Here is a 13,325-nt window from a genome sequence, read left to right as displayed (position 1 = left end):
CTTAAATCCATTCTTCTGCCTTTTTATTTCCCTTTCATCCCCTTCCTCTGAGTTTACTCTCCCTCCGTTCTGCCCATGCCCCAGCTGGTACGTGGATTTATTCTCAGGGAGCAGTAATTTAAAGTGTATGAGTTATGACATGTGAGTTCTGCAAGTGAGGCCGTGGTGGACTCCTTCAGCAGAGTCTGGCTGGTGCTTGCTTACAAATTAGAAAGCCGCTTTGGCAAATTTCACATTTAGTGTAGACAACTGGCCAGCCACAAGCCTCTCCTGCTTCAAAATGACTCTGCTAAATATAGTGATGAACTAAAACAGTTACCTGACAACTGAAGCCAGTAGGCAGTTTTTCTCATAGTGTATTAGCAACAAGGTACAAAAGGAGCTTTAAGGTTGTTTTAGACTAAATCCATGTGTAATAATATGTGTGTTGAGTTGAAATTCGTGGCACTAGTGTGCGCCTTGGTTGCGTGCAGAACGTGTCTGTCTGATACATGCAAGCTCAGCTGGCAGGCGTATGCATGAACCATAAAGCACAGCTTGAGAGTGCTGCTGAGTCACTTTTTAAGTATTAACTCACATGCCATTTTGCAGAAAATGTAGTGACTGACTTAGGTCATGATGTGTCGCTGGTAGTTGTTTGTGTCATTTTTGCCTTCTAGCATAGAAGGTATTCCTGCCACTGCCTTAAAGAGGACTTTGTTTCATGGTTAGAACTAGAGGAGTTTTTTGATCACTTAACTGAATAGAGATTAATTAGTTCAGTTACTGTCAATTTTGAGAAGGTAAACTCTGGTGTTACATTAAGCTTTTAAACTTTGTCATATTTCTCTCACATAGTGGAAGATTCCTGTCTCTCAGAAAAGAACTGTGTTGTTATGTAAGCAAATTAAATCATACAATCTCTTATACTATGCCACAATATTATGTTTCAGCCAGCAAAATATAGATATTCTTTATAACATTGTCTCAGCTTTCAGCTTTTCAATTCATAGATACTCAGTTTTTGATGCTGCTGCTTCAGAGGGGCCACACATGCTTTCTGGGAAGTCCCTGGAAAATGTAACGACAACTTTGTCTGCTTGGCCACTCAGATAATTTTACCTTCTAGCTTCCAGCAGCATCTGTGACGTGACTAAGGCAGCTCTATTACAAAAAAAAAAAAAAAAAAAGGAAAATAAAATAAAATTAAAAAAAAAAGAAACCAACAACACTTCTAAACTGAAGTTGATATTTCCTTTCTGTAGAAACACTGCTACGTGCTGCAGCTCTGCTAAAATTCAGTGCCTCTCTACTATCATGACTAATGCTGTGTTTTCACCGAGTTGCAGTTTTCTTGTGAAGCATCAGTGTTGAGAGATGCGAATGGTCAAAGGAGCAGCTAAATCTGAAACCTTCAGTTGAGCAGCTTAGCAACATTGTCCTGGCTACAGAATCTACTTCAAGGAACATCAGGCTTTGGCTCAAAATACTGGCTCTTTGGTAATCTCTGTCTGACTCCCTCACAGACATCCAGTGCACTGTTCCAATCTGCCCAGCTGGCATTGCTCAACTAAGAGTGTTTCCTTCCCCCTTTTTTAATACTGCGTATCTGTTACATCACTCATTGCAGCATTGTTCTCAGCCAAAAAGAAATATTTTGAAATTTTTTTTTAATTGCTCTATATGTATAAATGTGAGCACTCTCTTTAGCATAAGTGTAAAAGCTCTCGTGTCATAGAAATACACTATGACAAAGGGTTGCTGTCCCAAAAGAAATGCAGAGGCAATACTTGCTTTCTCAGAATGCACCAAAATTCATAAAACTTGGTGAACGTTACAAAGTCGACCAAGTCCTGACTGGGGAAAAAAAAGAAAAGCATTATTAGTGCCAGTTTTAAGTAGAAGGCATTTGAATAGGAGAACTTCTGTCTGTCCAGCACATATATATAACCTGTACTTATAGTCTTAAAATAAATGCTACTTCTCTGTTTTTAAAAAGTCTTGGTTATATCCAGCACATGGCTTAAGGTCCATTGTCCTCCTATTCAGGAACAAATTTTTTTTTTACATATCTGTAAGACACATAATTTTAATATTTACATGGAAGACAAGATGCAAAACTACACTTATGGTAAGCATCTGATGAGAATACCAGTGGGGAACTGCAACAGGTTTTTGCTGTGGAAGTATTGTTGATAAAATACAGTGAATTTCAAAGAAGAAATGCTATTTGACCTCCTTAGGTGCAAATGTTAGTTGCAAGTGATACGGAAAGGATGCCAGATGCTTTATGTAGTACATGATTAAGTTTTACAGTTAATCTTGTAATTTAATATATATATCTCAGTCAGCTAATCTGGCATGCCCTCATTATTGGGATCTTCATGGCCTGTCTCCATCTTTCTGACTGAGCTTTACATGCTATGGAGTTACACTCCTTCTCTTTCTGATACTAGTTTTCAATCCTAGTTAGTGCAATACTTTCTCCACGTGCTCCTTTTGTATGAGGAGCTTCAAAGTGTTCAGACCTGCTCTGCTGGGCCCCTGAGCTCTGTCACCCATCCGCCCTTGCTGTCCTTGTTGGAACAGGCCTGCCTGACTTGGCAGCTCCCAGAGGAAAGTGTCTCTTTATGAGTTGATGGTGTCTTTACTGCTGCCTTTATCCTCTCTGTTCTGGACCTGTTTTCCCATACAATTCTGTAGTAAAATTTTGGGACATAAAGCATATGTTGACATGTGTGTGGGTAAGGTAAGGCAGAGTAGTGAAATAAAAAGAAATGGTTCACCATGTTAAGGACATCTGCTGGGAAGTACAGATTGCCTCTAATTTGGGCTAGCGCAAAGCTCACCAGTAATGTGGGCTTGGTAGAGGAATGTGCAGGTCCATCTGTGTCTTACTTTCCTGCTGTTGAGTTTTCTTTGCCATGCAGGCATGTTTAGTAGCTGCAAGATATTCTTGGATAACTTTTGATTTACTGAAGGGATACATTTTTATTGGAAGAAAGTGAAAGACCTGTAATGGCCTCTATGTAGACACGAAACCCTTTCCTATGAAAAGTCACAACTTCTATTTGACATTAACTGAATTTTCACTTTTGTTGAAGCAGAGCAGTAGATCTGTTGAAAGGCACTGAAGAAATTCAAGGAAGAGATTTCTGAGACTTGTTCATTAGGGTCAATAGAAAAGGGGATTGATTTTGCTGTAATATTGGTGTCTTTATTTCTGTGGGTTGTGGGAGTGTGTTTTTGTTTGGGGCTTTGTTTGTTTTGTGTTTTGTTTGGGGATTGTTGTTTGTTTTGTTTTCCTTCCCCAGCTCTTGGTCTGTGAGATGCAACTACTTGTCAAAAGCTTGTCTTCTGCCTTTCGCTGCCTTATCACATAAAGGTTCTGAAAACGTATCTGTGTAATCCCTTCACAAAACTATATGTTGTCAGACATGTAGATCATATTGCAGTCTCTTTTCATTGTCAGATGAATTTAATTACCCTGGTAATACATCTTGTTTTCATGCTATTTTGTGCAACACAATGCTAACTTATTTTAAATAATTGCTTGAAAGAATAGAAATGGAAAAGGCTAACAGACTTAACTGGCCAACAGATCAGATCCTGCAGTAAGTTTCTTGCTGCATTAATCCCCAAGTTCTAATAAGAGCTTAGAGTGATTTAGCATTACTATTGGTTTGTGATATTTTACTGTTGTGAATATACTTGTTTTCTTCTTAGGTTTGGAGAGTAGGTTTGATTTCATTATTTAATACTCATTTGACTCTTCAAGTAAACAGTTTTACTGATGAAATACTTTTATCTGTTCACTCAATAGCTAGAGATGATTGCCATGGAAAATCCTGCAGACTTGAAGAAGCAATTGTATGTTGAATTTGAAGGAGAGCAAGGGGTAGATGAAGGAGGTGTTTCCAAAGAATTTTTTCAACTGGTTGTGGAAGAAATCTTCAATCCAGATATTGGTACGTGTTCTAATAATTTACTAATTTATCAGATTTTTCCCATGAAAGGTTGGACCAGGTGGTGTTTCAATGTCCCTTCCAACCTGGGCTGTTCTGTGTTTATGTAGTGCCTTTGTACATCTGCTGCTGCTTCTCTCTGAAGTTCCTCAGGTTTCTTGGTGATCACAAGAGTACTTGACCCATTGATGCTCACTCATCAGTCATCCTCATAAGGAGGAATGATGAAAGAAGTAACTGTATAGTTAGTGAAAGCCTGTTTAGATATAAATCAGTAGTATAGGGTTTCTTTGCAGGGTTTCTTTGTTTGTTCTCTCACCTTTCTCCTCACTTTGCTTTGTGACTAGCTTCTAGAATTAGTAATCAAACCAAAGAGGAAGAGCTTCTGCAGTAAAACCAGAGTAGGACTATGGTGAGTTTTTGAGTTATTTCCTCCCCTTCCTCCAGCTTAAAAAAATCTGATAGTCTCAGTTCTTCTAATGATTTCATGGAAAAGGGGTTACAGATCTGAAGTGTGGCAGTAATGTCAAATTGGGTTGGAGTTACTTAATAACTAGGAGTAATTTGATACATTGGAGCCAAAGTTTTATATTTGTGTTTTAACAGTCACATTTCTATCTTACTGCTTTTTCCCTTACTCCCCGCACCAGTCTTTTATGCTTCCATCTCACAAATGCAAGAACATGCTGCTTTTAATATGCAGCTTGTCTCCTCTGAAAAGATTAAAATGTTTTAAATGTTAAAACTTTGTGTTAGAACGGAAATGAGACTGGCCAGGTTTCTATACTAATTTCATTGTCTATGTGAAATGTGATGTCACATGGTAGTTCTTGTAATGGCTGCTGTTAAAAAGCTCAACAGCTTATGGCCATTAGTTAATTTGGGTTCACTGAACTGTTTTAAGAAAGACAGCTGTTGCTCTTGGTTTTGTGGTTTAGAAAATTGATTAAGAAACTCAGAAATTAATTTTGACTGGGTTAAAGGAGAAGGGCTTGGAACTAGTAATAGAATTTGAACCTTGACACATGCCTTTCACTGTACACAAGCCAGTTTTTGTAGCAAGTGTACAGATCCTCAGACAAGTTTTGCTCACTCTGGAAACTACTATGAACTTGGAGAGACTTGATATCTGAATTAGCAAGGTTACTTAGAATAAATTAGAGTATGGCAAAATAAGGAAGTCTTAGTACTTTAACTGACGAAGTTCTATTTCCAATGTGAAATACATTTTTGACCTGAGTTTATCTAAAACGGAAGTTGTGTGGGGTGCCTACATTGAAATACTCCTGTTTCGTATTTGAAGTCAGATTCAGCTGAGATTCAGCCAGTGTATATATGGTCCCTGTGTGTGAAGACGGGTAATAGATTAGATGTGCATGCATGTTTTAAATGATACTTCTCTATTCAAAATATAAAAACGTATGTACACTTTTTGTTTTCATATCAGCTTTGAAAAAAATAGCATTTATTTGCTTTTGTAATAAATGTGTAAAAGCAGAAAATTTAGCTTGCTTTCACAGTCTTATTTTGCACCTATTAATATGCACTGCAGTAGAACAGTTTACACACCATATAAACCAAGTGTGGCTTTTGTTGATTTGTAAACACTTTATTTACCAGAGAAAATGAATGAAATCTTTAAACTGTGATTTAAAATGTCTGTCCTCTGATAGGTTTGTGTGAAGTGATGTTTATTGCTGTAATAGTTTCTTTGCCATTACATTTCAGTTGTTTTCATATTAAACTACCTTAAAGCTTTACTCAAAGGAGGCAATAACTCAGACAAAATATTAGATTTATGCCCAATAGTCACCATGGTAAAAGGGAAGAAGATTGAATAAGTTCATATAATATTCCTAGCAACACTACACAATTGTTTTGCCTTATTGCAGCTTCCAGTTTCTTCTATTGTTTTATGATTATCTTAATGTACTATAGTCTTAATTTTGGTCAGTGAATAAAACATTGTGTTTCCAGATATGGATCTGGGTAAACTGTAAGTCCTTCATTATTGGGTGTTTGTTGGAGTTGTTTGTTTTGACTGTTCAGCTCTTCCTTCATATTGCAGAAAGTACAACACATTGCTTTTATTGTGCTAGTAATCCAGAGGTTACTTCAGTCAATTAAGAAAATGGACTGCAGGCTTCTATTTAACATTTTTCCTATATATGCTTGTGTTTCTCATCCATTTCTGATTTCTAGTTGCCTTACCTGATATGTTAGTCTGTTATTTGCTGCTCTCCTGGTAGCTGAGCCTGTCCTCGTACCTTATTGAGATAAATAATCTTCAATTCTGTGGAATAGCCAGCATCACTGAGTTTACAGTTCATTTCCTTACATTGAATGAGAATTCAAGCTACATCTCTTGGCTGAAGGTGATGTTTTCAGTCTTAGATGTCATTTTGTGGCTCTGTTCATGTGGCTTTGTAATGAATTTGTACATCTTCATAGGTTGTAAACAAGCTTATCTTAAAAGATCTGATAAGATAAATCCTTGTGGCAAATGTAGTTCATGTTCTTGACCACATGCATGTGACTACTGGTGTGTTGGAAGGAAGGAGCCTGGGCAGTTCTCCAGAGGTTCTGCCAGCAAATCATGAAACTTGGCTGTACCAGCAACAGGTCACTGGGACTACACTTGTCCAGGGTGGTTTCTCTCCCTCCTCTTAAGTCTGTGGGATTTGCATTTATCTTCCTTTGGTATCTGGTCAGGAAACAATGGATTTTACTGTGGGGCTCATTTAATTACTTTATAGCCTGTACAAAAACTCTTGGTTTCATAAGCACGAGCTAACCTAGTGGCTTGCTACAGCCAAAAGGGCAAGGGATTCTTTGTCTTTCTTTGTATGGTCCTGTCTCCTCCCTCCAGGCCCTGGCATGTGCCAGTTCAGCTGTTTGAAACCTTCTGTGAAGGTGCTCAGCTTGTGGACTCGGCAAGATCACCTGAAATAGTGAATCAGAGGAAGGAACAGGGGAACAAAGCAAAACCTCTCCCTTTCAACAGTGAGAAGCTGTTAAAACTGCATCCCTCCTGTGAAACGATAGTCCGTTGTTATAATACAGTTTCCCCTCCACTTAAGATAGATGTGATAGCTGCAGCTTTGTGGAGTACCTTTAAACAAGCAAAAAAAAAAATCTGTTAGGCATCTGACTCCAAGATCATACGTGATGGTTAATCCCTGCTCCATCATCATAGCTTCCAGTTCTGTAGTAGAGCTGCATATAGTACTGTTCTAGTGCTGGAACTGGCTTGGAAAAGCCTTTGAGGAAAGGCTGTCACTTTATAGTCATTGGAGCTCTTCAGGATTATTTCATCTGCATGGGGTTTGTGTTCTTTTCTTGCACTGTTTTATTTATCAAAGTTACAATCTATGTTGATGAAGTGCTGCTGGCTCATCAGTAATGGATTGGGGAGGAACGGTTGTGTATGTACAGCTTCAGTGGGCAGGGCAGGATGGTGTATCACAGGTCTCCTGTGGGCTTTTAATGGTAATGTGAGTAACAGTATTTTGAGCAGCTCCAAGTACATTAAGGTAAGTAGCTTCTCTGTGCCATTAAATTTAGTATAATGTTAAGTTAAACACATTATAGAGGCATTCTAATACAGATAGGTTTATAAAGGTATGTCTTACATGTCGTTTTTATTCAAATGTAACCATAGTTGTTCAACATTTTTTACAGGAATGTTCACATACGATGAATCTACAAAACTGTTTTGGTTTAATCCGTCCTCTTTTGAAACTGAGGGTCAGTTTACACTGATTGGCATAGTACTGGGTCTGGCTATTTACAATAACTGTATACTGGATGTACATTTTCCCATGGTTGTCTACAGGAAGCTGATGGGCAAAAAAGGAACTTTCCGTGATCTGGCGGACTCTCATCCTGTAAGTTCATTATGTTCTTTGAGTTTATTAATGTATTTTCCATGTAGTGACTTAATCTGGATTTAAATTAAACACAAGATCACTGTCAGAAGTGGAAGTGAAGTAACCAGTGAATTGTGTGAAGAGTCTGTATTTGTGAAAATAAATTCATAAGCAATAAAAGCTCTTACTGCATCTGGTTTGGAGGAGGTGGAATTGTCAAGTCAACGAATAGAGCTGGGTATCAATAAACCTGTGTTATTTTATTTTCCACATACTGCCTAAATAGCTTAATATCTCACTAAGTACTATTAAGCACAAACTGTTATTAATAGTATCTTCCCAAAGAGAGAGATTTCTAAAATTAGACTATTTATTTCTATAAAAAAATGTGAAAGTAACAGTAGACATGCAGAAGTGTGGTGTTTATATTGGGTTTTTTCTAAAGCAAGAGACAGATGAGGCAGCTTGTGAATATCCCTGCAGCCTGGGTATAGCAGGAAGAAAGGCTGCTTGCTCCTTTGAGTAGAGCAAACTCTTAAAGGTAATTTCAGATTCCACATGGCAAATGCTTGTGATTTTTGTTTTATTTTTGTGCATAGATGTTTTCTTGCTTTAATGACTGCCCCATCCATGTTGCTTCAAGATTACTTCCTAGTTTGATTGAGTTTTAAATTAAGATGTGGGAGATAAAAGCATGCTGCCTGAATTTTATCTGATATAAAACGCAGTGCTTTCTTTGATTTTTACACATATGTTCAGCTTACTAGTGTGATGTGTTCTGGATGCTGAAAGTAAATACAGTTTCAAAAGAGTTAAAAGAGGAAGAGGTGATCAGTGGCTCTTAAGCTACAGGTCTGAACATTGCATTTAGTAAGATTGCTGGGTACTGATAGGCTCTTGTTATGGAGTTACCATTCATTGCCCTGTTTCTTTTTTATCTTAATATCTCCTGATGGTTGTTTTTACAAACACTGAGCTTAATATGCCTTTGTTTGGACTATTATGGGAGATCTTAGGTGACTTATGTCATAGAAAGTAACAACCCATTTCATGTCTTCTGGTGTCACTCAGTGAAATCTGTTGAAACTTATTTACAACAGGTATGTATTTCTTATTCTGTTAGGTTCTTTACCAGAGTTTGAGAGACTTACTAGAGTATGAAGGAAGCGTGGAAGATGATATGATGATAACGTTTCAAATATCTCATACGGATCTCTTTGGCAATCCAATGATGCATGATTTAAAGGAAAACGGTGATAAAATTCCTATTACGAATGAAAATAGGAAGGTACGCTCAAATAATTCTTTTTAATCTGTAATTTTTAGATACTTTATGCAGAATTATGTAGTACTCTATATAGAGTTTTTTCTCAATTTAAGTTTAAAAGCCTTGCTGTAGCACAATGTAGTTGTAAGCAGAAAAGCCTTTGCAATTAAGGCAAGCATCAATACATGCATACATAGTTTCTGGCTGTGGTGTTTGACCTGTTTGAGAAATATTTGAGACTTGTTCTTTATTATTGCTGAGTAGAAACAGTAAAAAGAGAACCTGTATAGAATTACAGAATTAAATGTATTTTTAGGGTCTTATATTTTGGGGAGATACTTCAAGTGGCATGTGTGAAGTACTAACTGTTTTGGGGGGATTGTTTCCCTACAGGAATTTGTCAATCTGTATGCTGACTATATACTCAATAAATCAGTAGAAAAACAGTTCAAGGCCTTTCGGAGAGGATTCCACATGGTGACCAATGAATCTCCTTTGAAATATTTATTTAGACCAGAGGAAATTGAATTACTTATTTGTGGAAGTAGGGTAAGAATCCTGAATGTACACCAGAAAGTGGAGCTTTTTTGAGCCTAAGTATATAATTAGTGGTCATTTTTACACATGTCATCTTCTTACAGAATTTAGATTTTCAAGCACTAGAAGAAACTACAGAATATGATGGTGGCTATACAAGAGACTCTCTTATTATTAGGTAATTTTTATTCTGATTTCTGAAAGATTAAAAGCACTTTACATGCCTGTTTCTTCATAGTGAATTTAATATTGTAAGTTTTAGTATTTTTGTAGTCCTGGAGATGCAAGTGTCCTTTATATATAAATTTTGCTTTACTCAAGTGCTGTCATTAGAAAAATGCAGATAGCATAAGCGTTGTCTTTAGCTTCCAGTGAGCTCTGGTAAAGCTTAAAAGGGATTTTTCCCCAGTTTTTTTTCTTTCTCTTATACCAAATAGTTAAATAATCCCCAGGATAAACAAGGATGTTTCGATAAACTACCACTGTTCTACTGCTGTGGTTTTTTTTTTAAAAAAAAACAAAACAAAAAACAAAACAACCCAAAAATACAACAAAACAACAACAACAAAAAAGACAAACACTGAACTGCATGTGTAGAACTTTCTTCTTTAATGAGAAATGAAGTAGGTTTAATGTTTTTACCTTCTTGTCCCCTTCAACTAGAGAACTCTGAAGTCAAGGGTCAGAGAAATGTGCATCTTCAGTCCGCTAGACTTTGCCAAGTACTTAACTAGTACCTGCTGGGGTAGAAAACCTTTGGCAGCAGCTGCATTTGTTTACTATGGTGCTTAAGAAGGTGGGAGAAATGGATGATGTAGTGGAACCAGTACAGTTCTTTAGGAGATAGGAATAATAAAGGAAGAATATTTGCAGATCAATTATCAAACTGACATTTAAAAAAATTAAACTGCAAGTGTTTTGGTGATACTTCTGATTCTCTTCGATCAGTGAATACATTGTCAGTTTTGGTTTACAAATGCAATTTGTACATTTGATGTTAAGATTGATTAGAATTACTAAACCTTCAAAATTCAATTACTTTTGAACGTCTCATTTATACCACAGAAAGTTCTCAGTTTGTTTACTTTTTGATTTTTTTCCTTGGTAGGGAATTCTGGGAAATAGTCCATTCATTTACAGATGAACAGAAAAGACTATTCTTACAGTTTACAACAGGCACAGACAGAGCCCCTGTGGGAGGACTTGGAAAGTTAAAGATGATCATAGCCAAAAATGGCCCAGATACAGAGAGGTAAAAAAAAATAATTGCATTTTGCTTGTTTGTTTATAAATGGAAGCAAGTTCTGTGCTTTTAATTTAATAACGTAGTTAAATCTGCATCATTATTTTGGATTTGTGAAATAGCAATGTATTTCTTTGCATGTACAGAGTGTTCCCAGATCTGAATTCTGTTTTTTCTTCTTGTTTTGTTTTGTTTTCCCCGCAGGTTACCTACATCTCACACATGCTTTAATGTACTTTTGCTTCCGGAGTACTCAAGCAAAGAAAAGCTTAAAGAAAGATTATTGAAGGCCATCACATATGCCAAAGGATTTGGCATGCTGTAATAAATATAACAAAAGGGATTAAAAAAATGATGGTGATGATGTCCCTGTCCAAAAAGGCCATAAGATAGTGAGCTACAGTAGTCACCTGTGTTTGTGCCTCCCTTCTTTACTGGGGACATTGGGCTGGAACAGCAGATTTCAGCTGCTTATATGAACAAAATCTTTATTTTTTCTTTTAGCGTGAAAGTGTTACATATTCTTTCACTTGTATGTACAGAGAGGTTTTCCTGAATATTTATTTTAAGGGTTAAATCACTTTTGCTTGTGTTTATTACTGCTTGAAGTTGAGCCTTTTTGAGTATTTACAAGAAAACAAACTGTACTCTCCCAAGGAAAATATTGCCATCATTTGTAGACCATGTAACCTTCAAGTATGTGCTCTATTTTTGTCCCTGTATCTAATCAAATCAAGAACTGTACTTTTTGAAGAGTTTGCTTTTGAAACTTGAAGTCTTGGAAAACAGTGTGATGCAATTACTGCTGTTCTAGCCCCCAAAGAGTTTCTGTGCAAAATCTTAAGAATCAATAAAGATGGAAGGGAGAACTTGGAATGTTAAATTGCAGCCTTGAGAACTTTACTTTAGTCACAGCACAACAATTAAAATTCATTTCACTATGTGTTGTCTTCACATGTCTTGTAATAAACTGTGTTTTTAATTAGGAATCATTTCTTAGCATATGAAAGGGTAGAAATTTTAATTACTTTTTTTTTTTTAAAGAGACGTTTACTGGGGAAAGTGCATTTTCAACTGAACAGCTTTAGAGTAGGGAGTGAAGTGTTTGGAAAAAAGATAGGAAGTTTTTGCTATATTATAAACAAAGCATGTGGAAGTGCACTTAAAATGAAGTTTTGCTCTTAATTGCCTATTATGTTGACATTTTAAATAGACAATCCAAAGTCTTCCCTACATGTTATGTCATCACCATTTATTGAATGAATTGTCATTCCTACTTATCAAGGCACATGATCAGTGTTGCAACATAATCTTAAAGGGATGGCTACTGTATTTTAATCTCATCTAACAATAAGCAAAATTGAACAATATTAAACGTAAGGCCTACTTCATGTTGTACACTTCCAACCATTAAATAAACTGTTAGCAAGTAAGTACTAAGGTTATGTTCATCTACTACATAAAGTATTCAGTAGGTTTTTAATTTAACTCTACAAATCATATCAGAAATAAATCCTTTACCTTTCGTAGTCTGTGTTTAATGTTAATTTCTCCTGTTGCAATATCTGATAAAGGGATTATGCGTTTTTAAGTGAAGACATCACTGGCATATCTCTTTTGCAATGCAAGCTGCAGCGGATGTGCAGAGCTGAGCTTGTGCCTTGACAATTGCTCTAACTGACTGCTACCGATCAGACCCATGACTGTGTGGAATTGGCATTAAAAGGCGTAGTTTTGAAATCATTGGAGGAAGAAAATATGTCTTTCAGGACTATTTTAATAAATTCTTTCTAGTAATAGAAGCAGACAACTGTTATGTAACTACGATGCTGAATAAACCAGTGACCTTTTTTCACCGTGGTTCAGTGAAAAAGAAAACAAGTGACTTCCTTACTTTGATCAATTGGATATTAAATTATTTGATAAGAAAACATTGTAGCACAGCATCATTTGAGGGTTACAGGTACGTAAAACTCTGCAGAAGTGAACTGTAGTGATGTGGGGTCCAGCGATGTTCCCCTCTCAAATCCAAGCCGATGCGAGACAGCCTGGACATGACACTTGCTGGGGAGGGAGAGGTGCTGGCTATATTCTGGTCTTTGATCTCCAGATGGCGCTTAGGGCACGATGTCTTCTGGAACCGTCACCTTGCTGCATGTCCTTGAAGAGGACAACACAAGATACCCTACCTCTGTCAGGCGGTTCACAGCGACGTTTGCTGATACCTTCAGGTTTGGGGCATCTTTTACTGTAGGTGGTGAGAACGAGATTTGCCAAGTGCCTTGAGGTGTTTCCTCACAAGTGCGACCCACATCGTGTACATACTATGGCAGGAGTCTAATGCTGTTAAGCTGTGTCCCCATAATTTGATTTTATTCTGATGTAGCTATGGATGGTGGTTGTGTCCAGCTGACTACTGTGTAAGGTTTGTGTTGGGGGTTTTTTTATGTAGGTCTAAAAGCTGG

General features: G+C 37.0%; 1 protein-coding gene across 6 annotated transcripts in view; it reads left to right on the top strand.

The window, feature by feature from the left end:
• Positions 1–12,383, top strand: part of UBE3A (ubiquitin protein ligase E3A) — a 53,772-nt gene extending 41,389 nt beyond the window's left edge. For 5 of the 6 annotated variants that reach the window (XM_080363850.1, XM_080363847.1, XM_080363849.1 and 2 more), the window contains 7 exons: positions 3,803–3,947; positions 7,626–7,831; positions 8,937–9,101; positions 9,474–9,629; positions 9,722–9,795; positions 10,726–10,869; positions 11,065–12,383. In XM_080363850.1, coding sequence (XP_080219976.1) covers positions 3,803–3,947; positions 7,626–7,831; positions 8,937–9,101; positions 9,474–9,629; positions 9,722–9,795; positions 10,726–10,869; positions 11,065–11,185 — 1,011 coding nt within the window. In that variant the 3' untranslated portion in view covers positions 11,186–12,383. The remainder of the gene's footprint in view (positions 1–3,802; positions 3,948–7,625; positions 7,832–8,936; positions 9,102–9,473; positions 9,630–9,721; positions 9,796–10,725; positions 10,870–11,064) is intronic. The other variant, XM_080363852.1, reaches the window with a different exon arrangement.
• The last annotated feature ends 942 nt before the right edge of the window (positions 12,384–13,325 follow it).

The sequence above is a fragment of the Nesoenas mayeri genome (assembly GCF_963082525.1).
Source record: "Nesoenas mayeri genome assembly, chromosome: 1".
NCBI lineage: Eukaryota > Metazoa > Chordata > Aves > Columbiformes > Columbidae > Nesoenas > Nesoenas mayeri.
The sequence above is the reverse complement of the archived record's forward strand: the minus strand, read 5'-3'. Positions and strand labels throughout refer to the sequence as shown.